A 27,422-nucleotide genomic window follows, 5' to 3' on the forward strand; every position below is an offset into this window, starting at 1 on the left:
ACTACTCTGTCTTGTTGGTGAGTTTGAAGAATAATCTGTTTTGTTGGTGAGTTTGGAGACTAACCTGTCTTGTTGGTGAGTTTGTAGACTAAGCTGTCTTGTTGGTGAGTTTGTAGACTAAGCTGTCTTGTTGGTGAGTTTGGAGACTACTCTGTCTTGTTGGTGAGTTTGGAGACTAACCTGTCTTGTTGGTGAGTTTGGAGACTAACCTGTCTTGTTGGTGAGTTTGTAGACTAAGCTGTCTTGTTGGTGAGTTTGGAGACTACTCTGTTTTGTTGGTGAGTTTGGAGACTAATCTGTCTTGTTGGTGAGTTGAGACTACTCTGTCTTGTTGGTGAGTTGAGACTACTCTGTATTGTTGGTGAGTTTGGAGACTACTCTGTCTTGTTGGTGAGTTGAGACTAATCTGTATTGTTGGTGAGTTTGGAGACTACTCTGTATTGTTGGTGAGTTTGAAGACTAATCTGTCTTGTTGGTGAGTTTGGAGACTACTCTGTATTGTTGGTGAGTTTGAAGACTAATCTGTCTTGTTGGTGAGTTTGGAGACTAATCTGTCTTGTTGGTGAGTTTGGAGACTAATCTGTCTTGTTGGTGAGTTGAGACTACTCTGTATTGTTGGTGAGTTTGGAGACTAACCTGTCTTATTGGTGAGTTTGGAGACTACTCTGTCTTGTTGGTGAGTTGAGACTACTCTGTTTTGTTGGTGAGTTTGAAGACTAATCTGTTTTGTTGGTGAGTTTGGAGACTAACCTGTCTTGTTGGTGAGTTTGTAGACTAAGCTGTCTTGTTGGTGAGTTTGGAGACTACTCTGTCTTGTTGGTGAGTTTGAAGACTACTCTGTCTTGTTGGTGAGTTTGAAGACTAATCTGTTTTGTTGGTGAGTTTGGAGACTACTCTGTCTTGTTGGTGAGTTTGAAGACTAATCTGTTTTGTTGGTGAGTTTGAAGACTAATCTGTTTTGTTGGTGAGTTTGAAGACTAATCTGTTTTGTTGGTGAGTTTGGAGACTAACCTGTCTTGTTGGTGAGTTTGTAGACTAAGCTGTCTTGTTGGTGAGTTTGTAGACTAAGCTGTCTTGTTGGTGAGTTTGTAGACTAAGCTGTCTTGTTGGTGAGTTTGGAGACTACTCTGTCTTGTTGGTGAGTTTGGAGACTACTCTGTCTTGTTGGTGAGTTTGGAGACTACTCTGTCTTGTTGGTGAGTTTGGAGACTAAGCTGTCTTGTTGGTGAGTTTGGAGACTACTCTGTCTTGTTGGCGAGTTTGGAGACTAATCTGTCTTGTTGGTGAGTTTGGAGACTAAGCTGTCTTGTTCGTGAGTTTGGAGACTACTCTGTCTTGTTGGTGAGTTTGGAGACTACTCTGTCTTGTTGGTGAGTTTGGAGACTAACCTGTCTTGTTGGTGAGTTTGGAGACTAACCTGTCTTGTTGGTGAGTTTGGAGACTACCCTGTCTTGTTGGTGAGTTTGGAGACTAACCTGTCTTGTTGGTGAGTTTGGAGACTAACCTGTCTTGTTGGTGAGTTTGGAGACTACTCTGTCTTGTTGGTGAGTTTGGAGACTACTCTGTCTTGTTGGTGAGTTTGGAGACTACTCTGTCTTGTTGGTGAGTTTGGAGACTACTCTGTCTTGTTGGTGAGTTTGTAGACTAATCTGTTTTGTTGGTGAGTTTGTAGACTACTCTGTCTTGTTGGTGAGTTTGGAGACTACTCTGTCTTGTTGGTGAGTTTGGAGACTACTCTGTCTTGTTGGTGAGTTTGGAGACTACTCTGTCTTGTTGGTGAGTTTGGAGACTAATCTGTCTTGTTGGTACTCTGTCTTGTTGGTGAGTTTGGAGACTACTCTGTCTTGTTGGTGAGTTTGGAGACTACTCTGTCTTGTTGGTGAGTTTGGAGACTACTCTGTCTTGTTGGTGAGTTTGGAGACTACTCTGTCTTGTTGGTGAGTTTGGAGACTACTCTGTCTTGTTGGTGAGTTTGGAGACTACTCTGTCTTGTTGGTGAGTTTGGAGACTACTCTGTCTTGTTGGTGAGTTTGGAGACTACTCTGTCTTGTTGGTGAGTTTGGAGACTACTCTGTCTTGTTGGTGAGTTTGGAGACTAATCTGTCTTGTTGGTGAGTTTGGAGACTAATCTGTCTTGTTGGTGAGTTTGGAGACTACTCTGTCTTGTTGGTGAGTTTGGAGACTACTCTGTCTTGTTGGTGAGTTTGGAGACTAACCTGTCTTGTTGGTTAGTTTGGAGACTAAGCTGTCTTGTTGGTTAGTTTGGAGACTACTCTGTCTTGTTGGTGAGTTTGGAGACTAAGATGTCTTGTTGGTTAGTTTGGAGACTAAGCTGTCTTGTTGGTTAGTTTGGAGACTAAGCTGTCTTGTTGGTTAGTTTGGAGACTAACCTGTCTTGTTGGTGAGTTTGGAGACTAAGCTGTCTTGTTGGTTAGTTTGGAGGCTACTCTGTCTTGTTGGTAAGTTTGGAGACTAATCTGTCTTGTTGGTAAGTTTGGAGACTAATCTGTCTTGTTGGTAAACGTGATTTATGCTTGATCCGGCAATGCAGTGCTGAAGATCCATACGAAGGGTGTGATGCAATTGCGGAGCCTTCGGAGACCAACTCTGGCTCCTTACTGAAATGCTGTGCGCCTCCCAAAATTTTTAACAATGCAAAGGGCTCTGCATAGCACCATATAGCTCTGCACTGACATAATTGATTAATGGTAGGTGGGGGATGTACATCCTGTATAAACACCAACTGACTTATTTGACAACTTCCTTCACAACAAACATGGAGAACCTTGATGAAAGGCTATCAGAATAAGTTTGTAAATATAAACATCTTGATGATACCTCATGTAGGGAATCGAAAATGAGTTTGAACTCCTGGAAAGAGGTTGGGGAGGTAATGGGGATAGATGTGATAAAAATGTATTGTGACAGTCCCACAATTTGCTTACTAAAGTCTGATTTTGATATATTTGGATGTTTTCACTGCATAACAATAGGAAGTTGTGTCACGCCTTGGTCTTAGTATTTTGTGTTTCCGTTATTTATTTGGTCAGGCCAGGGTGTGACATGGGTTTATTTTGTGGTGTGTTTTTGTATTGGGGTTTAGTAGGTATTGGGATTGTGGTTGAGTAGGGTTGTCTAGCATAGTCTATGGCTGCCTGAGGCGGTTCTCAATCAGAGTCAAGTGATTCTCGTTGTCTCTGATCGGGAACCATATTTAGGTAGCCTGGGTTTCACCGTGTGTTTGTGGGTGATTGTTCCTGTCTCTGTGTTTGTTTTCACAAGATAGGCTGTATAGGTTTTGTCGTTTCGTTTGTTGTTTTGTATATTAAGTTATTTCATGTATTGTTCAGTTTTCATTAAAGAACATGAGTAACCACCATGTTGGTCCGACTCTCTTTCAACAGACGAACGCTGTTACAAGTTGTCCCTTTTCAAATTTAGAAGAAGTGACAGCTAAATGCTGACTCCTGTTTGTCTAAGCTGGTAGCATAGCTAACATAGAGAAATCAGTGGTGGTAGTCAAAGTCATTTTCAACTGTAATGCAGTTGATTGATGATGATGACAAACATGTATTGGGGTTGACATCAATACAAGTATTGTACTCAGATTTTTACCTCAGCATAGTGTAAAATACACATAGCCTAAATGTAGGCTAATTGTGCTGACGGTCAAAGAGGAGATTCCGGATCTTTCCTTCACAGAATCATTCCCCAAAACGTTTCTATGGCTTTTCCATTGTTATGGTCTAATTCTATTGACCTCTTTACCTCATCTATGGAAGTGGAAGCTTGCCACAAGAAGTGGAGGCAGTTGCGAGACAAACTCATAAAGTAAAACAATTAAATTAAGGGTTGAAGCAGAGATGCAGGTGGGAAGCACGTGTCTTTTTGTTTTGCCAATTGCTCGTAATTAGCTGGCTGGCTATTGAGATTAGCCCTGAATCACTACGAGTGGTGCCTTATAAGTGGTGCAGACCAATTTATTGGATGCGTATGACAGCTCCCAAAGTGCAAGAAGTATGAATGCTCTGACATCTGCGGAGGCCGCATTGCCTAAATGCTGTACGGCCACTGTAGAAATCAGATTGACCATAAATCGGCTTTAAGTTTGAAGCTACTAACCTGCATTGTTAGTGATTTTGAAGACTAACCCCCTCGTGTTAGTGAGTTTGAAGACTAACCCCCTCTTGTTAGTGATTTTGAAGACTACCCCCTCTTGTTAGTTGAGTTTGAAGACTAACCCCCTCTTGTTGGTAAGTTTAAAGACTAAAACCCCTCTTGTTAGTGATTTTGAAGACTAACCCCCTCTTGTTCGTGAGTTTTAGACAATATTATATTTGTTTATGTTTGGACAGTGTAGGATGCTGGCCGGCTAGTTCTGCAAGCTATTCCCAAGGAGAGACACCACTGTTATCAGGAGGACTATTGAAGTGTCGTATGTTTTAGTCTTTGCCCAGTTGTTTAATTATTTTGGCCATGTGATGTTTATTTCAGATTTTAGATGTGAATGTGTAACATGTTAGATTTTTTTGAAGAGGACCACAATGGAAATAAGTATTTCACTTTTTTCTGTTATCCTCAACAAATGTTTTTATACATTGAATCCACATTTGGGGTTCAATTGTGTATTAAATTGTAAAATCAAAAACATCAACTCTGTCTTGTTGGTGAGTTTGAAGACTGACCTGTCTTGTTGGTGAGTTTGAAGACAATGTTTCGGTCGGAAATGCCACAGACGTTCCTAACGGAAGCGATGCAACTGTAGTTGGCATAGTCTTGAGGACGAAGGTTCTTCAGCTTCAAGATCTTTGTCTCCCCCTGCAGCTCAGATACACAATCAGAACAACACTAGTGTGAAAATGTGTGTGAATAGAATAAATACAATAATAAACACTGTTCATTAAGTATCTCCACTTCATTTAGGGCTTTTACATTTTTCAGAAATTGCGGTTGGATGATTCCAAGTTGGATGATTCCCTCCCTTCTGATTCTGATAATCCTACAAACCAGGATTTCTCAAAAACCTGGAAAAACATTGGGACAGTTTCTGGAATGTTGCAACCCTATGCCATTCACATTTACTGTAAATCACAGAACCAGGAACAAATCTGCATGTTTCCAAATCTAGCATAGTTCATGAACTATACTGTAAAACAAGTCATAATACAAATCACAGTTTACCCTTATTTAATCTGTTGCGAAACGACTGTGCAGATGACACCACGGATCACACAACATGGTCTTCACCGCTACATCCCTCAACATCGGACAGCCTCACTAGGAGGTTGTTCAATTTCACTGTGTGTCTGTTGACTCCTCCACCAACACCACACAGTAGCCTGACAGACAGAGACAGTGACTGGCCCAGCTAGAGCCCTGTGATGGGATGTGATGAGAGTCTTTGATCTTCTTCCTCTCCACCAGGGGGTCAGATTAGAACTTCAGTCAGCCTGGCACATCAGTCCTCACAAGCCGTAATCATAGTCCTCACGAACCACAATCACAGTCCCCATAAACTCTAATCGCTCATCTCTTTCATTCTCCCCAATGATCATCAATCTACTGCATGGCATTCAGATGTTAATTGTATTTGATTAGGGAGGGAGGGATGGACCCAGTCTGTAGCTGCAGTTGTTTTACCTCCTTCCCTCTGGTTTTGGCTGATAGTGGAAGATGTGTCTGAAGGGATGATGATTCAGAGGCCAGTTTAAAACAGTGGGAGACACATTGGAATAAAAATCCATTTGGAAGACAAGGGGGGAGAGGAAGGGAGGGCCTATATCAAATCTTCCATTCCTCTCAACAACAAAGCTGTTGTACAGCAACTCACTGCCTTCCGGAAGACAAACAATGTATACGAAATGCTTCAGTCTGGTTTTAGACCCCATCATAGCACTGAGACTGCACTTGTGAAGGTGGTAAATTACCTTTTAATGGCATCAGACCGAGCCTCTGCATCTGATCTCATGCTCCTAGACCTTAGTGCTGCATTGGATACCATCGATCACCACATTATTTTGGAGAGATTGGAAACCCAAATTGGTCTACACGGACAAGTTCTGGCCTGGTTTAGATCTTATCTGTCAGAAAGATATCAGTTTGTCGCTGTAAATGGTTTGTCCTCTGACAAATCAAATGTAAATTTCGGTGTTCCTCAAGGTGTGTCACTTGAGTGGGTTGAGTCACTGACGCAATCTTTCTATCTGGGTTGGCGCCCCCCCTTGGGTTGTGCCATGGCGGAGATCTTTGTAAGTTGGTGGCTGAAGACATCCCACTAATGGTGTGGAGGCTGTGCTTTGGGAAAGTGGGTGGGATTATATACTACCTGTTTGGCCCTGTCCAGGGGTATCATCGGAAGGGGCCACAGTGTCTGCTGACCCCTCCTGTCTCAGCCTCCAGTATTTAAGCTGCATTAGTTTATGTGTCGGTGGCTAGGGTCAGTTTATTATATCTGGAGTACTTGTCTTATCCAGTGTCTTATCCTTAGACTCCTGTCTTATCCAGTGTCCTGTGTGAATTTAAGTATGCTCTCTCTAATTCTCTCTTTCTCTCTTTCTTTCTCTTTCTCGGAGGACCTGAGCCCTAGGACCATGCCTCAGGATTACCTGGCATGATGACTGCTTGCTGTCCCCAGTCCACCTGGCCGTGCTGCTGCTCCAGTTTCAACTGTTCTGCCTGCCGCTATGGAATCCTGACCTGTTCTCCGGATGTGCTACCTGTCCCTGACTTGCTGTTTTCAACTCTCTAGAGACCACAGGAGTGGTAGAGATACTCTTAATGAATTGCTATGAAAAGCAAACTGACATTTACTCCTGAGGTGCTGACTTGCGGCACCCTCGACAACTACTGTGATTACTATTATTTGACCATGCTGGTCATTTATGAACATTTGAACATCTTGGCCATGTTCTGTTATAATCTCCACCCGGCACAGCCAGAAGAGGACTGGCCACCCCTCATAGCCTGGTTCCTCTCTAGGTTTATTCCTAGGTTTTGGCCTTTCTAAGGAGTTTTTCCTAGCCACCGTGCTTCTACACCGGCATTGCTTGCTGTTTGGGGTTTTAGGCTGGGTTTCTGTACAGCACTTTGAGATATCAGCTGATGTACGAAGGGCTATATAAACACATTTGATTTGATTTGATTTGATGAGGATGGTCGGAGGAAGGAACATGGGGGTGGGATGGACAAGGATATGAGAGAGGTTAGACAATAAAATGTGGGCAGAAAAGAATGGAGATATAGAAAATAGGAGGGATGGATGAAAGAATAAGGCTTGTGTGAGAGATTGGAGGGAACGATGACATGAGGCATAAAGGTGTGTAAGAATGGGAAAGGATAGAGAGAGAGTGAGGGGCTGTAAAACAGAGAGATGGATGAAGGAATTAATGAAGGAATGAAAGTGTGTTTAGGATGGCCTTATAAGGGTATATGGATAGATGAATGAAGGATGAAGAGTCTGGATGTATTGTTGGTCTGAATGCATAGACACACAGCTGTGTGATCAACACAACCACGCCAGTAAACCATTCAACGGCGATGTCAACAAGACCTGGTCGCATTTATCTAAAATGACCTCTCAACATAAGTCAGCACCACCCTTCACTCCTCTCCACCTCTAACATCATTGCTCTCTCCCTCCACTCCTAATCAATAATATTAAGGAAGTCTCAATATTCTGCTTAGCTGAGTTAGATTAAGCTGTAGACCATACTATTTACCAAAAGAGTTTTCATCTATATTTTCCATAGCTGTCTATTTACCACCACAAACACTCAACGAGCTGTATAGGGCCATAAGAAAACAAGAAAATGCTCATCCAGAGGCGGTGGTCCTGGAGGCCGGTGATTTTATTGCAGGGAAACTGAAATTCTACCAGCATGTCACCTGTACAACTAAAGGAAAAAAAAACAACTATTCATCACCTTTACTCCACAAGCAGAAATGCATACAAAGCTCTCCCTCGCCCTCCACTTGGCAAATCTCACCATAACTTCATTCTAGACAATCTGGACCCTACCTTTACAAAATTCTTGCAACACCTATGACTAGCCTATTCAACCTCTCTTTCGTCTAAGATCCCCAAAGATTGGAAAGCTGCCGCGGTCATCCCCCTCTTCAAAGGGGGAGACACTCTAGACCCAAACTGATATAGACCAATATCCATCCTGCACTGCCATTCTAAAATCTTCTAAAGTCAAGTTAACAAACAGATCACCGACCATTTCGAATCCCACTGTACCTTCTCCACTATGCAATCTGGTTTCCGAGCTGGTTATGGGTGCACCTCAGCCACGCTCAAGGTCCTAAACGGTATCATAACCGCCATCAATAAAAGACAGTAATGTGCAGCCGTCTTCATAAACCTGGCCAAGGCTTTCGACTCTGTTAATCACCACATTCTTATCGGCAGACTCAATAGCATTGGTTTCTCAAATGACTGCCTCGCCTGGTTCACAAACTACTTCTCAGATAGAGTTCAGTGTGTCAAATCGGAGGGCCTGTTGTCCGGACCTCTGGCAGTCTATATGGGGGTGACACAGGGTTCAATTATCGGGCCGATTCATTTCTCTGTATACATCAATGATGTCACTCTTGATGCTGGTGATTCCCTGATCCACCTCTACGCAGACGACACCATTCTGTATAAATCTAGCCCTTCTTTGGACACTGGACACAAATTTCCAAATGAGCTTCAATGCCATACAACACTCCTTCTGTGGCCTCCAACTGCTTTTAAATGCTCCAAACCAAAAGTAAATCTAGAATCGACTTCCTATTTCGCAACAGAGCCTCCTTCACTCATGATGCCAAACGTATCCCTCGTAAAACTTACCATCCTACCAATCCTTAACTTCGGCAATGTCATTTACAAAATAGCCTCCAACACTCTACTCAGCAAATTGGATGTAGTCTATCACAGTGCCCATATACTACCCACCACTGCGACCTGTATTCTCTCGTTGGCTGGCCCTTGCTACATTTTCATCACCAAACCCACTGGCTCCAGGTCATCTATAAGTCTTTGCTATGTAAAGCCCCGCGTTATCTCAGCTCAATGGTCACCAAAGCAACACCCACCCATAGCACTCGCTCCAGCAGGTATATTTCACTGGTCATCTCCAAAGCCCAACACTTGGCCACCTTTCCTTCCAGTTCTCTGCTGCCAATGCCCGGAACGAATTGCAAAAATCACTGAAGCTGGAGACTTATATCTACCTCTCTCACTTTAAGCATCAGCTGTCAGAGCAGCTTACCGATCACTATACCTGTACATAGCCCATATGTAAATAGCACACCCAACTACCTCCTCCCCATATTGCTATTTATTTTCTTGCTCTTTTGCACCCCAGTATATCTACTCGCACATCATAATATATAATCTGCACATCTATCACTCTAGAGTTAATGCTAAACTGTAGTTATTTCACCTCTTTGGCATATTTATTGCCTTACCTCCCCAATCTTCTACATTTGCACACACTGTACATCTATGTTTTATTGTGTTATTGACTGTACGTTTGTTTGTGTGTAACTCTGTGTTGTTGTTTTTGTCTCACTGCTTTGCTTTATCTTGGCCAGGTCGCAGTTGTAAATGAGAACTTGTTCTCAACTGGCCTATCTGGTTAAATATAGGTGAAAAAAATGTATTCTCCTGCAGGAAATACCATTGACACACTCATTAAGGAAGTGGCCTCATGAAGCAGATGCTAAAATACAGGACTGTTTCACTAGCACAGACTGGAATATGTTCCGGGACTCATCCAATAGCATTGAGGTTTACCACATTAGTCACCGGCTTCATTAATAAATGAATCGACAACTTCGTCCCCACAGTGACCGAACATACATATCCCAACCAGAAGCCATGAATTAAAGGCAACATCCGCACTGAGCTAAAACCTAGAGTTAACACTATCAAGGAGTGGGACATTAATCCAGACATGTATTTTTTTATTTGACCAGGTAAGTTGACTGAGAACACATTTTTATTTACAGCAAGTTTACCTGGGGAACAGTTACAGGGGAAAGGAGGGGGATGAAGAGGTGGGCTGGGAGAGGAAAGGAAAGTGGGCTTGGGGAAGGAGGATGAGAGGAGGGAATTGGAGAAGAGATGGACTGAAGGGAAGAGGAGTGAATGGTTTGAGGGCCAGATAGGGAATTTTAGCCAGGACACCAGGGTTAACACCCCTACTCTTACGATAAGTGCCACGGGATCTTTAATGACATCAGAGATTCAGGACACCTGCTTAACATCCCACCCTAAAGACAGCACCCTACACAGGGCAGTGTCTCCAATCACTGCCCTGTGGCATTGGGATATTTTTTAGACCAGAGGAAAGAGTGCCTCCCACTGGCCCTCCAACACCACTTCCAGCAGCATCTGGTCTCCCATCCAGGGAATGACCAGGACCAACCCTGCTTAGCTTCAGAAGCAAACCAGCAGTGGTATGCAGGGTGGTATGCTGCTGGCCTATATGTAATCCCGCTACATCCTCCGACAAACCATCAAACAGGCAAAGCGTCAATTGCGTCAATACAGGACTAAGATCAAATCCTACTACAACAACTCTGACACTCGTCGGATGTGACAGGGCTTGCAAACTATCATGGATTACAAAGGGAAACACAACCACGATTTGACCAGTGATGTAATCCTACCAGACGAGCTAAATGCCTTCTATGCTCGCTTCCAGACAAGCAACACTGAACCATGCATGACAGCACCAGCTGTTCCATACAACTGTGTGACCACGCTCTCCTTATCTGATTTGAGTAAGGCCTTTAAAACAGGTTAACATTCAGAAGGCCACAGGGACAAACGGATTACCAGGATGCGTATACAGAGCATGTGCTGGCCTGCTGGCAAGTGTCTTCACTGACATTTTCAACCTCTCCCTGACCCAATCTGTTTCAAGCAGACCACCATAATCCCTCATATAAACACCATCATCCCAGACAACCTGGACCCACTCCAATTCGAATAATGCTCCAACAGATCCACAGAAGACGCAATCTCCATTGCACTCCACACTGCCCTTTCCCACCTGGAGAAGGGGAACACCTATGTGAGAACGTTGTTCATTGACTACAGCTCAGCGTTCAACATCATAGTGCCCTCCAAGCTCTTCACTAAGATAATGGACTGAGCACCTCCCTCTGCAACTGGATCCTGGATTTCCTGATGGATTGCCTCCACGTTTCGAGCGTAGGCAACAACACATCCACCACACTGACCCTCAGCATGGGGGCCCCTCAGGAGTGAGAGCTAAGTCCCCTCCTGTACTCCATGTACACCCACATCTGTGTGGGCGTGCACGACTCCAACACCATCATTAAGTTTACCGACGACACGACGGCAGGCCTCATCACCAATGACGATCAGACAGCCTATAAGGAGGAGGTCAGAGAACTGGCAGAAGCTGATCGTGGACTACACAAAGTATACATGACGAGTCAACTTTTTTGACTCATCACATACGCTGCTGCTACTGTTTATTATCTGTCACTTTCTTCCTAGTTACATGTACATACAGTATATAACTCAATTACCTCGAACCTCTGCACATCGACTCAGTACTGGTATCCGTGTGTATAGCCAAGTTATCGTTACTCATTGTGTATTTATTCATAGTTTTATTGTTATGTGTTTTACTTTTCTATTATTTCTCTATTTTCTATCAATCTGCATTGTTGGGAAGGGCCCGTAAGCATTTCACTGTTAGTCTAGACCTGTTGTTAATGAAGCATGTGACGAATAACATTTTATTTGATAACACCATCCCTCTCTCCTCTCCTCCAAACCTCCGCCAGAGAGAAACGGTAATCTGGCATTTTGCAATGGGAAAACAAATGTGGTGGCTTCAAACACATCTCCTGATCTTCCTGTTATTTTTCTGCCCACCACGGGAATAATACATGCCAGGGAAGAAGATGAGGGAGAGGAGGAGGGAAGAGAGAGGAGGAGGAGGAAGCCCTCAGTGAAAGCGGGACACTTCTTGGCAAATTACCAAGGGCATATTCCCATGCTGGGTTTGAAATGCCACCTCTGCTCTGTCCAAACGCTTGGTGGGCTGAGGGAAGATAGAGAAGAGGACAGAGTAGGAGGGAAAATAAGAGGTGGGCTGGGAGAGGAGAAGGGAGATGAAAGGAAAGTGGGCTTGGGAAAGGAGGATGAGAGGAGGGAATTGGAGAAGAGATGGACTGAAGGGAAGAGGAGGGAAGAGAGGGACGACGAGAGGAGGAGGGATCAGGACTGAGTAGGAGGGAATAGAAGAGGTGGGCTGGGAGAGGAGAGAAGAAGTAAGAGAAGAGGAAGGGAGAGAGAGAAGGGAATAAGAGAGAAGAGGACAGAGTAGGAGGGAAAAGAAGAGGTGGGCTGGGGAGGAGAGAAGAAGTAAGAGAAGAGGAAGGGAGAGAGAGAAGGGAATAAGAGAGAAGAGGACAGAAGAGGAAGGAAAAAAGAGGTTGGCTGGGAGAGGAGAGAAGAAGTAAGAGAAGAGGAAGGGAGAGAGAGAAGGGAATAAGAGAGAAGAGGACAGAGTAGGAGGGAAAAGAAGAGGTGGGCTGGGGGAGGATAGAAGAAGTAAGAGAAGAGGAAGGGAGAGAGAGAAGGGAATAAGAGAGAAGAGGACAGAAGAGGAAGGAAAAAAGAGGTAGGCTGGGAGAGGAGAGGAAGATGAGGGTACAGAAGAGGTGGGCTGGGAGAGGAGAGGAAGATGAGGGAACAGAAGGCTCAGAAGGGCAGCCAGCTACCTCAGGCTCGCTCACTCTGTTTCTTGCTCTCTCTCCTACTTCTTTCTTTCTTTCATTCTCATTCCATTTTTACCCTCTCTATTTCCACTATCAGTCTCTGGGCACACCCTTATTTATTTAAAGACATATCTCCCCATCCAGAGTGTAAAGTACTGAGATGTCTCCATATACCCCACCCTATAGACTTACCTATAGACATTAGGTCTATGGTATATTGTCTCATTCTTACCTGTGTGAAGAATGGTTCGTAGATCTCCACTCCCTTGTCAGAGCCCTGTGAGAGGACATCTCGTCCGCGGTGCCAGCTGTAGCGGACAGGGGGGTTGGAGTTAGCCATGCAGCGCAGGAACACTGTCCTCTCATAGTAGAACTGCTCTTTGGCCTCTCCTACACTCTGGTGCACCGTCACTACAGGGTCATCCAGGACTGGAGACAGAGAGGAACAGGGGAAGAGGAGAGGACAATCTATTGATCAATCAATCAATAAATACATTGGGCAAGTAATGAATCTATTGAGAGATCAATTGAATGGCTACCTAACCAATAAGACATTTGCATTATCGATGATCAACACCACGTGAAAAAAAAATTGTTTGGAGTCACTTAGAAATGTCCTTGTTTTTGAAAGAAAAGCACATTTTTTGTCCATTAAAATGACATCAAATGGATCAGAAATACACTATAGACATTGTTAATGTTGTAAATGACAGAAGCCTCACAAGTCCTCAACTGGCAGCTTCATTAAATAGTACCTGCAAAACACCAGTCTCAACGTCAACAGGGAAGAGGCGACTACGGGATGCTGGCCTTCTAGCCAGAGTTGCAAAGAAAAAGATATCTCAGACTAGCCAATAAAAATAAAAGATCAATATGGGCAAAAGAACACACACACTGGACAGGGGTACTCTGCCTAGAAGGCCAGCATCCCGGAGTCGCCTCTTCACTGTTTTGCGCGAACTATTTAATGAAGCTGCCAGTTGAGGACTTGTGAGGTGTCTGTTTCTCAAACTTGACACTCTAATGTACTTGTACTCTTCCTCAGTTGTGCACCGGGGCCTCCCACTCATCTTTCTATTCTGGTTAGAGACAGTTTACACTGTTCTGTGAAGGGAGTAGTACACAGTGTTGCACGAGATCTTCAGTTTCTTGGCAATTTCTCGCATGGAATAGCCTTAAATTCTCAGAATAAGAGTAGACTGATGAGTTTCAGAAGAAAGGACAATGTGATTTTCTGGATTTTCTTTTCTCATTTTGTCTGTCATAGTTGATGTGTACCTATGTTGAAAATTACAGGCCTCTCTCATCTTTTTAAGTGGGAGAACTTGCACAATTGGTGGCTGACTAAATACTTTTTTGCCCCACTGTATATATATAGTCAGACACTTTCGGACACGTGTGATGTTTCACACATATTTTTCACGTGAACAAATCCATGTGGGGAAAAACATACTTGTGTCAAGTGTCACATGGATTTTTCACATTACTCATACACATCTGATTTCCCAATGTTTCACGTATGCTTTTGTAGGTGTCAGGATTAGAACCAGAATCTCCAATGGGAGTAGGCAACGTCTTGACCATACGAACAAGAGTGAAAATACACATTTTGTAGTCGCAGGTGGGGCCTCATCACGTGACCATGAGCTAACATGACCGACTCATGTCCGCTACACTTTCACATGTGCATTTTCACATTTTAAGGTCAACTAGGGCTGTCAAATGATAACACATGTCAATCTGTGTTAATCGCATGATTTGCTATGATAATCGCATGGTCACTATTAATTTTAAATGCATAATTTGCTCAAATTGAGCTGTAATCAAAGTTTTTTTTATACAAAAAGCATTACAAGACTATTTACATCTTGATTTTTTCCAAAGTAACAGTAAATTCGGGTAAATTGATAAACACGTTTTCTTTAACCTCAGTCACCTTGTTTTGACATCATTGTTTTTAGCTGTATAGATTATGCATTTTTTTTATGTTTTCTGTGAATTTTGAACAATTTCAGATAATGTAAATAAAAAATAACAAAAAGTGAACTTGAGTTCACTGAACTGATTACTGATTAACTCTGACAGCATTAATATTAACATGTTTAACAGGGTAAATAAGGAGACACGGAGCTCTAGCGTCTGTTCTTTTCACTGGGCTTCTTCCAACGGCCACTGACCAACGTATGAAGAAGAAAGGCGTGAGCCTGCAACGGTAACACTTCAAATGGATGGCTCAGAAATAATCAATCATTATTTTGAACGCACTTGAATTGTTATACTCAGGTAGGCTAAGTTAACTTTTTACAGAATGGCATTACAGAATTAACAGTTTCACCACCTTTTATTAACACCACCTTTTCACATGTGAGGAGAATAACACAATTTCACCACCACATGTGAACTTGCAATTCCACATGTGAAAGTGAGATTTTCATGTGGAGTTTTCTTACATGTGAAACAAACCATTTGATTGACAGTTCATGCAGCTGTTGTACTCTGATCATGGAATTCCGAATATGTCATGCATCTACACCTACATTTTAATGTGTCTACCGTGTCCAGAGTGTGTCCGGATTCCCTTTTCGCCGCTATATTAAAATACCTGAATGCATTCTGCAAATGGTGGTAAAGGCTACATCTGATAGGGAAAGGTAAAGGGAAAGGGGGATACCTAGTCAGTTGTACAAGTGAGGGAAAACAGTATTTGATCCCCTGCTAATTTTGCACGTTTGCCCACTGACAAAGAAATTATCAGTCTATAATTTTAATGGTAGGTTTATTTGAACATTGAGAGACAGAATAACAACAAAAAAATCCAGAAAAAAAACGCATGTCAAAAATGTTATAAATTGATTTGCATTTTAATGAGGGAAATAAGTATTTGACCCCCTCTCAATCAGAAAGATTTCTGGCCCCCAGGTGTCTTTTATACAGGTAACGAGCTGAGATTAGGAGCACACTCTTAAAGTGAGTCCACAGAAGCAATCAATCAATCAGATTCCAAACTCTCCACCATGGCCAAGACCAAAGAGCTCTCCAAGGATGTCAGGGACAAGATTGTAGACCTACACAAGGCTGGAATGGGCTACAAGACCATCGCCAAGCAGCTTGGTGAGAAGGTGACAACAGTTGGTGCGATTATTCGCAAATGGAAGAAAAACAAAATAACTGTCAATCTCCCTCGGCCTGGGGCTCCATGCAAGATCTCCCCTCGTGGAGTTGCAATGATTATGAGAACGGTGAGGAATCAGCCACACGGGAGGATCTTGTCAATGATCTCAAGGCAGCTGGGACCATAGTCACCAAGAAAACAATTGGTAACACACTGCGCCGTGAAGGACTGAAATCCTGCAGCGCCCGCAAGGTCCCCCTGCTCAAGAAAGCACTGCTACAGACCTATATCTATCCTACCATGCCTTTCTAAGGTCTTCGAAAGCCAAGTCAACAAACAGATTACCGACCATTTCGAATCTCACAATACCTTCTCTGCTATGCAATCTGGTTTCAGAGCTGGTCATGGGTACACCTCAGCCACGCTCAAGGTCCTAAACGATATCTTAACCGCCATCGATAAGAAACATTAATGTGCAGCCGTATTCATTGATCTGGCCAAGGCTTTCGACTCTGTAAATCACCACATCCTCATCGGCAGACTCGACAGCCTTGGTTTCTCAAATGATTGCCTCGCCTGGTTCACCAACTACTTCTCTGATAGAGTTCAGTGTGTCAAATCGGAGGGTCTGCTGTCCGGACCTCTGGCAGTCTCTATGGGGGTGCCACAGGGTTCAATTCTTGGACCGACTCTCTTCTCTGTATACATCAATGAGGTTGCTCTTGCTGCTGGTGAGTCTCTGATCCACCTCTACGCAGACGACACCATTCTGTATACTTCTGGCCCTTCTTTGGACACTGTGTTAACAACCCTACAGGCAAGCTTCAATGCCATACAACTCTCCTTCCGTGGCCTCCAATTGCTCTTAAATACAAGTAAAACTAAATGCATGCTCTTCAACCGATCGCTACCTGCACCTACCCGCCTGTCCAACATCACTACTCTGGACGGCTCTGACTTGGAATACGTGGACAACTACAAATACTTAGGTGTCTGGTTAGACTGTAAAGTCTCCTTCCAGACCCATATCAAACATCTCCAATCCAAAGTTAAATCTAGAATTTGCTTCCTATTTCGCAACAAAGCATCCTTCACTCATGCTGCCAAACATACCCTTGTAAAACTGACCATCCTACCAATGCTCGACTTTGGCGATGTCATTTACAAAATAGCCTCTAATACCCTACTCAACAAATTGGATGCAGTCTATTACAATGCAATCTGTTTTGTCACCAAAGCCCCATATACTACCCACCATTGCGACCTGTACGCTCTCGTTGGCTGGCCCTCGCTTCATACTCGTCACCAAACCCACTGGCTCCATGTCATCTACAAGACCCTGCTAGGTAAAGTCCCCCCTTATCTCAGCTCGCTGGTCACCATAGCATCTCCCACCTGTATCACACGCTCCAGCAGGTATATCTCTCTAGTCACCCCCAAAACCAATTCTTTCTTTGGCCGCCTCTCCTTCCAATTCTCTGCTGCCAATGACTGGAACAAACTACAAAAATGTCTGAAACTGGAAACACTTATCTCCCTCACTAGCTTTAAGCACCAACTGTCAGAGCAGCTCACAGATTACTGCACCTGTACATAGCCCACCTATAATTTAGCCCAAACAACTACCTCTTTATTTATTTATTTTGCTCCTTTGCACCCCATTATTTTTATTTCTACTTTCCACATTCTTCCATTGCAAAACTACCATTCCAGTGTTTTACTTGCTATATTGTATTTACTTTGCCACCATGGCCTTTTTTGCCTTTACCTCCCTTCTCACCTCATTTGCTCACATTGTATATAGACTTGTTTATACTGTATTATTGACTGTATGTTTGTTTTACTCCGTGTGTAACTCTGTGTCGTTGTATCTGTCGAACTGCTTTGCTTTATCTTGGCCAGGTCGCAATTGTAAATGAGAACTTGTTCTCAACTTGCCTACCTGGTTAAATAAAGGTGAAATAAAAATAAAATAAAAACATATACATGCCCGTCTGAAGTTTGCCAATGAACATCTGAATGATTCAGAGGACAACTGGGTGAAAGTGCTGTGGTCAGATGAGAACAAAATTGAGCTCTTTGGCATCAACTCAACTTGGCGTGTTTGAAGGAGGAGGAATGCTGCCTATGATCCCAAGAACACCATCCCCACAGTCAAACATGGAGGTGGAAACATTATGCTTTGGGGTGTTTTCTGCTAAGGGGACAGGACAACTTCACCGCATCAAAGGGACGATGAACAGGGCCATTTACCTCCTTCCCTCAGCCAGGGCATTGAAAATGGGTCATGGATGGGTATTCCAGCATGACAATGACCCAAAACACACGGCCAAGGCAACAAAGGAGTGGCTCAAGAAGAAGCACATTAAGGTCCTGGAGTGGCCTTGCCAGTCTCCAGACCTTACAGTTTTTCTCAGTCGCTTTGGTGCATTTCTTAGATCAAAAGTGCAATTCTTGATACTACTTGTACAAATTCCAAATCATCTAGTCACTTGTGCACATCATTAAAGCAATTTCTTATTCCTTTGAACAAATTGCAATTGATAATGTACAAGTGTCAGCTTTTTTCCACATTATCAATTGCTCATGTCATGTTGATCAAAATATAGTAGATGGTTCTCTGTTGAATAGTCTTACCCCTCAAAACATCTAGGCATTAGTTCCTTGCATCAGTCATTACATGCAAAATTGTTGAACTATTTGTCATAAACTGTCAAGCATAGTTTTACACATTTCTATTAGACCTTTTGTACATAAACGTGAATTGATGAATCGTGCAGGTGAAATTGACCCTCACTCATGAAGGAATGTAAAGTGTTAGTTCAACCAACAATCAACCAGTTGTCTAAATTTCTCAAAGGTGCATCTCATGAAGAATCAATTGGCAAGCATATATAGACAGACCACAACACAGAGTTGCAATGTTTTACAGTAAAATGTGTGTTCGCGTAGTTTTTGTCTGTGTGAAAGTGTGCGATGCATCACTGCATTTTTCCCCACATAGGACTGCAAGAATACCTCAAACCGGTGGCAGAGGACGCCTTTTCACACCTCAACAGGAGGAGGCTATTTGCACCATGGTCCTAGCAATTTGGATTTGCCAGGCCAACGGGGAGGAAATATCACCATGTGTGCTGCTATTTCGGAGCATGGTGTCCTAACCCATATCCCCCTTATAGGGCCATACAACACCCAGCATCTACTCAACTTTTTAGAGACTCTCTACATGATGAGAGGGGTCTGTCTAGAGAGGATTTGCCAAAGTATGTGGTCATTTGTGATAATGTGAGTTTCCATCGATCAAACATCATAAGGCAATGGTTTGTGACCCACCCGAGGATGCTCGTAGAATTCCTCCCACCTTATTCACCATTCCTTAACCCAATTGAGGAGTTATTTTCAGCATGGAGGTGGAAGGTGTACGATTGTCAGCCACACACACAGATGACCCTGCTGGCTGCAATGGATGCAGCATGTGAGGACATCACAGTAGATGCCTGCAGAGGATGGATAAGGCATTCCAAAATATTCTTTCCACGTTGCATTGGAAGGGAAAATATCCGGTGTGATGTGGATGAGAATATGTGGGCCGACAGACAGGAACGTCTGGATGTGTAGAGACAGCACAACAGTGCTGCGGGCAAGTTGTGCCTTAGGGGTGGTTTCCTGTGTTTCTTTCTAATTTTATTTTTTTTGCTTTGTGCCGCTTGGGTTGTCCAGTCTCTTTCAATCAATAACCCACATACAGTAAATAGTACTGTTGAAATTGATACATGCCATAGAAGTGCAGCCTTGTGCGTTTTCAATACAGTAACTGTCATCCAAACTGTAGCCTAAGTTTACATTAGGTAATACTGTCAAAGTACACAGTTACATTGACAACATGCCTAAACATTTTGACGACCATGTTCGTGAACAATGACTCAATGACTTATCATTCTGATGACACTGACATGATCATTGGCATGAATATTTCCTTTTGAGAGATGTACTAAGGATTTTTAGTGACTGACTAGCTTTAGAAACATATCTATTGTATATTGCAGTTTGTACAAATTGTTCTGAGAAATGCACTTATTATTTTGCACATGTTAGAGATGATGTGAAAAATGCACCAAAGCGACTGAGAAAAACTGTAATCCCATAGAAAATCTGTGGAGGGAACTGAAGGTTCGAGTTGCCAAACGTCAGCCTCGAAACCTTAATAACTTGGAGAAGATCTTCAAAGAGGAGTGGGACAAAATCCCTCCTGAGATGTGTGCAAACCAGGTGGCCAACTATGAGAAACGTCTGACCTCTGTGATTACCAACGAGGGTTTTGCCACCAAGTACTAAGTCATGTTTTGCAGAGGGGTCAAATACTTATTTGCCTCATTAAAATGCAAATTATAACATTTTTGAAATGCGTTTTCTGGAGTTTTTGTTGTTATTCTGTCTCTCACTGTTCAAATAAACCTACCATTAAAATGATAGACTGATAAAAAAAAATTGTCAGTGGGCAAACGTACAAAATCAGCAGGGGATCAAATACGTTTTTCCCTCACTGTACATCTGAATGCCTTCAACTGAAATGTGTGTTCCGCATTTAACCCAACCCAACCCTGAATCAGAGGTGCGGGGGGCTGCCTTAATCGAAATCCACGTCTTCGTTGCCCGGGGAACAGTGGATCGACTGCTCAGGGGCAGACACCATTCTCTATACATCTGGCTCTTATTTGACACTGTGTTAACAAACCGCCAAATTTGCATCAATGCAATACAACACTCCATCCGTGGCCTCCAACTGCTTTTAAATGCTAGTAAAACTAAATGCATGCTCTTCAACCAATTGCTATCCGCACCCGACCGCCCGACTAGAATCACTACTCTGGACAGTTCTGAATATGTGGTCAACTACAAATACCTAGGTGTCTGGTTAGACTGTAAACTCTCCTTCCAGACTCACATTCCAAAATTAAATATAGAATCGGCTTCATATTTCACAACAAAGCCTCCTTCACTCATCTTGCCAAACACACCCTCATAAAACTGCCTATCCTACCTAAAATCACTGAAGCTGGAGACATATCTCCTCACTAACTTTAAGCATCAGCTGTCAGAGCAGCTTATTAATCACTGTACCTGTACACAGCCCATCTGTCAATAGCAGACCCAACTACCTCATCCCTATATTGTTATTTTTTTGCTCTTTTGCACCCCAGTATCTCTACTTGCACATCATCATCTGCACATCTATCCCTCCGGTGTTAATGCGAAATTGTAATTATTTCGCCTCTATGACCTAGCTATATTTCCCTAGTCGTACTACATTTGCACACACTGTACATAGACCTTTTCTATTGAGTTATTGCATGTATGTGGAATGGGGGAGAAAGTAGGATAACTACACAGTGACTCAACTCACAGGTACGTCACACACTGACTGCTCATGGGAAAACCTCAAAGGTCCCCACTCAAGCATCAACGCATGCACTCACTCACTCACTCACTCACTCACTCACTCACTCACTCACTCACTCACTCACTCACTCACTCACTCACTCACTCATCCCCCCTCAAGAGCACATTGACTTTCCGAATCACTGATGTAGCATGCAAAGCCTTCAAATTGACAGTCCTGTAGGAGACAGAAAGGTTTGCAAAGAATCCCTAAGAATCCCTAATATCCTCTGCAAACCCATCACTGATGCCATCATTCCTTAAGATAATATTTAGTTGACCTCTTGTCCCTACGGGAGCTCAGTTAAATAATGTCTCTGTTTCCCAACACATCAGAGAGAAGTTTTTCCCCATCTGCCTAACATTTGGCTATTTGAGCAAAGTGCTCGTGGTTGATTAAATGGATTCAAAGTTAATCATCTTTATCGCCTGACGAATTAAGCCTTGGCAATGGGTGTTCATCATAACTTTGACTGTCTTTTAGCATGTTAATTCTCGCCTTTTTAAGATTATGTCAATTTGCACATTCAAAGAAACTATAAGGGGGTTAGTCCATTTCCCCTCTCATCTCTCTCTGAGATGCAATCAGTTCTCGACGCAAACAGGCAATTTAAATGGAAATGATGAAGAAAAAACAATGCAAGATATGCCCTCATGCTAAAAACTCCTAAACGATGACAGATGACCTTTTGCGCATACAAAGAAGGCAGTGACTGAGCTCTAATCTCATTTTCTACAACTATTCCACCGCTAACCATAAAGAAACGATATGAGGCATTGAAATGGAGATGTTAATCAATGGATTCATTGGCTGTAAATCAGACTCCCAGCATCGTCCTGTCCCCCTCTGGGCTATACCGCAGGACCAGGGCCTAACCAGGGAGCACGCTGCAATCCCCCCCCCTCCACACACACACACACAAACACACACATGCAAGCACACACACACGCACACAAACATAGGCATACACACACAGACACGTTACAGTGTGTGTTGTGTTTGTGCGTCATTCCATTACAGAACGATTGACTGGATTCATTTTTGCGGAGCAGTCTGCTCTAAATAAATACACTGATTTATTATGGAGACGGTAGGATGGTGTGTATGTGTGTGTGTGCGTATCTGGGAGTGTATTCACGTGCGTGTGTGTGCGCATGCTCGCTTGCATGTGTGTGTAATGTATATTAGTATGAATCCACATCTTATCTCCAGCTCTTCCCTTCTCTCTGCCCGATTCACTCAATGGAGGAAGAAAGGAGCACGTGTCTCTGAATGCAGAACCTGATTGGGGCATGTCAACTACACCACAATTACCTTCAGGAGTCAGATTCTGGTGGTTGTAAAGCTTAACCTACAGAGCCCGCAGGAGGTGTGTGTGTGTGTGTGTACGCCGTGGTACTGGCTCCGCTGCAGATTTGTTAGGGTTTGCAATTGAAGGTTTAGAGAGAGGGAAAGAGAGAGAGAGAAAAGAACAGAGGGAGAGAGAGGGAAAGAGACAAAGACAGAGAGCGACAGAGCAAGGGAAAGGGAGAGAGAGAGAGATAAAAGAACAGAGGGAGAGAGAGAGGGAAAGAGAGAGAGAGAAAAGAACAGAGGGAGAGAGAGAGGGAAAGAGAGAGAGAGAAAAGAACAGAGGGAGAGAGAGAGGGAAGAGAGAGAGAAAAGAACAGAGAGAGAGAGAGGGAAAGAGAGAGAGAGCAAGAGAGAGGGAAAGAAACCGTAACAGAGGGAGAGTTGTCACAGGCCTCACACAGAGAGAGACATAGACAGAGAGAAAGAGAGAAAGAGAGAGAGAAAGAGGGGTCATGTCATATCGTTTACTCAAGCACTGTTCATCAGACATGACTAGTGAGTCATACAAACTCTTCTTCAGAAAGGCAGCATGGAGAATGTTATCCCTTTAGACTCGTGGGAATTTGCCTATGTGGATAGGACTAAATGTAAATGTTTTGTACAGAAGAAATATGATATGCATATGCTTAACCATGGTAGAAATTGAAAGGGAAAAGTTTGGAGATTATGGGAAAATTATTAGACTATAAAAGGTGAGGAAACAACAGTTCACACAAGACTGAATCTAAACATTACACTGTGCATTTGACATTTTCTGTACTTTTTGACGCATTTCTGATAAATTCTGAAAATACTTTGGATACATAAGGTAACATGATAATAACAATATTCCTGGCAAAAAAGGTTTGAGTGAGAGGACTAACTGGTGTCTCCAAGTGGCCACATCTCTTTACAACTAGAGCGTCACACTTGTAGTTGTTTTGTTTGGAACACAGCCCTGTATCTCCGCACTCATTCAAAAACTGCCCAAAAATGGTCTATTCGAAATTGCAATCTGAGTGAGGTGGGCATCAATTAAAAAATTGATCTATTGCCAAAATGACTGGCTAAGTTATAAAATACGATTTGACAGTGTTAGGTTTTCAAAATGCAATTCAGGGAAACAGATTGTCATTTTGGTGCACATAGAAAGGAGCCCTGAGTGCATTCAGGTGCTTGTGCTGTGGGGAAGTTTCTTCACAATAGACAAACAGGCTCATTCTGTTCAAAACAACCCAGGGTATCATCTTGTAACTGTACATGAAACATAGTAATCATAAAAATTGGCACTGTATACGACATGAGTTTTATGATATGGAAATGTGTCCATTTTCCCCAAGATACACACACTTCTCTCCCAACACCTTCCTCTCTATCCCAACCCCTCCCTCTCTCTCTCCCAACGACTCTCTCTATCTCCCCGTCTCTTTCTCTCCCTCAACACCTCTTCTTCCCTCTCTATCTATCTCCCTCCCTCCCTCTCTTCACATAATCTACACCAGTCATTTGGAAGGGAGAGAGATATAGCGAGAGAGAGAAAGAGAGGGAGCGAACAGAGAGCGATAAAGAGACATAGAGAGAATGATCAGCACCCATGAGGCTTTGAGTCCGTCAGCCCATCGTGTCAGAGGGCTGTGGATTAATTTCACCCAGTTGCCGTGGCAGTAATCATTGTCCCAGCTTGATTACAATGCCGCACTGCCAAACTCCCTAACACTGTTGTGTTTATCCATCTACGGGTAGAAATAGTCCCATTATGTCAAAGATAAGCAATTTGCTTTCGTTCTCTGCTAAGAGAAAGGGAAGGATAAAGGAGGGGAAATGGAGGGAAGTAGCAAATTGCAGGCATCCAGATGCCGGGTTAATGAGATGGCGAATCCATTGGCTGTCTTCTGTAATCATTCCATCAATACGTTGGCGGAGCATCCTCTGCTCTCCATGCGAGGGGCTATTTTGGTGTATGGTTGAGAGAGAGAGTCGTGGACGAGAGGTATCAGTGTGTCATGCCCTGACCGTAGAGATCCTTTTATTCTCTATGCTTGTTTGGTCAGGGTGTGACTCGGGTGGGAAAGTCTATGCTTTCTGGTTCTTTGTTTTTGGCCGGGTATGATTCTCAATCAATGACAGCTGTCTATCGTTGTCTCTGATTGGGAATCATACTTAGGCAGCCTTTTTGCTTTTCTCATTTGTGGGTTTAATGCATGTATAGCCTTACAGAGCTTCATGTTCATTTTTGTTGTTTATTGTTTTGTTAGTGTAACGGATGTGAAACACTAGCTTAGTTAGCGGTGGTGCACGCTAAATAGTGTTTCAATCGGTGACGTCACGTGCTCTGAGACCTTGAAGTAGTAGTTCCCCTTGCTCTGCAAGGGCCGCGGCTTTTGTGGAGCGATGGGTAATGATGCTTCGTGGGTGACTGTTGTTGATGTGTGCAGAGGGTCCCTGGTTCGCGCCCGGGTAAGGGCGAGGGGACGGTCTAAAGTTATACTGTTACATTGGCAACATTTAAAAATAAAGAAAAATGTACGCTTACCACCCTGCACCTTGGTCCGGTCATTTTCAAGACGACGTTCGTGACACAGTGAGCATCCCTCCCCCTCTCTCTCTGTTCCTTTTACAATAAAACCAAAAAGCAGCTCCTAAGAGTGACTAGCTACGCTTCTTTAATAAATTGTGAAGAACATTTTTTGTGAAAACAAGGTTCTGGTGGCCGCAAAGGGACGTGTCTCTCTGAACAGGGTAGATGGATGATTTGAGACATTAAGACTGACTGGTGAAACTGTAACCTGAGCAACAACCAGACTAAGTGTCTGTTCAAGGTGTGTTGGAGCGAACGGATGGGACTAACTGCCTCTGATAGCTGTTGCGAATGAAAACCGCTGGGAGAGACTCAAACACACAAAAGGTTGAATGTATCAGATAAGATATTCATTAGAACATTACAGCAATTCAAGAGAAGTGTAGGCGAAATGGAAACCAATATATTCAGGCTGATGTTGTTACATACATTTCCTTTCACAACATTGAGAAGATGAACAAAAAATAAGCGATGATACAGAAAAATGAAATGCACATGCTTTATGAAGTCATTATGTTCCATTACTCATTCATAAAGTTATATAGATGAATACCATCTATTTGTGAGATACATCACTGTCTCTCCTACCCAGGTCCTTTATGGAATACCTATATCCACCAAGGCATTTACTGTGCACAATATTACATATTATATTTCCTTTCCCTCTGTCTCTCTGCATCTGTCAGTGTTATGTGGTGACCTATCTCCTTCCTGGTACATAGTTAGACTCTGTAAGAACTAGCTATATCTATCTGGAATAAACGGCTGGTCTATATAACACTGTGCATAGTCAATTTGCAAATTACCTAGACTAACCTGTATCCCCCGCACATTGACTTGGTATCGGTAACCACTGTAAATAGCCTCGTTATTGTTGTGTCATTTTCTTGTGTTACTTTTTGATTTGAATTTTTAAACTTAAGTTTATTTTGTAAATGTTTTCTTAACTCTATTTCTTGAACCGCATTGTTGGTTAAGGGCTTGTAAGTAAGCATTTCATGGTAATTGTACTCGGCACATGTGCCTGTTGTACTTGACACATGTGACAAATAATATTTGATTTGATTGCGTAAGGGTGGAGGGAGGACAAACATCCACACATGTCGTTCCAATGGTGGCGCCTGTGTGAAAGAGATATCTCTGTCTCATTCTGTAAACTGAATATCATTCTCCACTACAGCAGATATTGGTTCTAGTAAATGATGTCTGCCACCATCCTCAACGCTGCCTGTCAGGGAGAAGGAGAATAGCCCATCTCATTCAAATATGGGAGAAATGGGAAGGCGAGTGAAGTGTGTGTGTGTGTTTGGGCAAAGTAAAGTAAATGAGCGAGAGGAAGTCTGACATTGCATTTCAAAATCTGAATGAGCGGTTGTTAGGGTGCTAAATATCCATATTTAAGATGAGCGTATTATTCAACTGTATGTACGATAGTTGGATTCCTTTGTCTCTCCTTCTCCCACTCTTTTGTTCCCCACCCCTTTCATTTAGTGACCAGCCATCATATCAGGTTAGTCCACTAGGGACTTTTCATTACATTATGTTAGTAATCAATTCAACCTATACTGTGTGTGTGTTTATGTATTTCTGTGTGATTATTTCATTAGTTAGTAAATAAATAATTAAGCCAATTTGAGTAAGCTGAGTCATTATGTAGACTAGGGTTCGTGCAGATTTATAGAATATTTTCACGTTCAAAATGAGACTGATAAGAGGTAAAAAAGTGACTGTTATCTACAGATATGAATATATCTTATAAGAGTTTAATTCGGGAGATAGTAACTTGTTAAATAGGTTTTCCCGTGGTGCTCCAAGTTACTGAGTTATTTGTTACATGATTCATTTAATCATGTAATAATAAAACATAGTTTATTGATTTGATAAGATACCAGTTATCGCATTAATACTAGTCACATCACGACAGTTCTACAGTATATCGGAAATAGACTGTCATCCAGTGTGATCATCATGAACTTCATGCTCAAGGGGATAATAGACTGGAATAATACCTACTGATGGGTTGTGTGACACCTGGCAAACGTTTATCAACATTCACAAAACACTGTGAATTTACCATGCCATTACAAACCAAACCAACCTGTTAACTTTGTGAATGGCCGCTGTGATTTGTACTCAAGATTTACACATGTTTCTGTCTGATTTTATTCAGTTCTGCTTGTAATGAAGCAGAGATTTTGTGTAAGATGTAC

General features: G+C 42.8%; 1 protein-coding gene across 2 annotated transcripts in view; it reads right to left on the reverse strand.

Annotated features, from left to right (window-relative positions):
* The window catches only part of LOC118371785 (MAM domain-containing glycosylphosphatidylinositol anchor protein 2), a 473,444-nt gene that overhangs the window by 246,488 nt on the left and 199,534 nt on the right, over positions 1-27,422 (reverse strand). For both annotated transcript variants that reach the window (XR_008141009.1, XM_052523975.1), the window contains exons 4-5: positions 12,983-13,179; positions 4,686-4,818 (exon numbers count right to left, since the gene is read on the reverse strand). Coding sequence is in view for 1 of the 2 variants with exons in the window: in XM_052523975.1 (XP_052379935.1) it covers positions 4,686-4,818; positions 12,983-13,179 (330 nt within the window). In the remaining variant the exon portion in view is untranslated. The remainder of the gene's footprint in view (positions 1-4,685; positions 4,819-12,982; positions 13,180-27,422) is intronic.

This window comes from Oncorhynchus keta, chromosome 8, assembly GCF_023373465.1.
Source record: "Oncorhynchus keta strain PuntledgeMale-10-30-2019 chromosome 8, Oket_V2, whole genome shotgun sequence".
Lineage (NCBI taxonomy): Eukaryota > Metazoa > Chordata > Actinopteri > Salmoniformes > Salmonidae > Oncorhynchus > Oncorhynchus keta.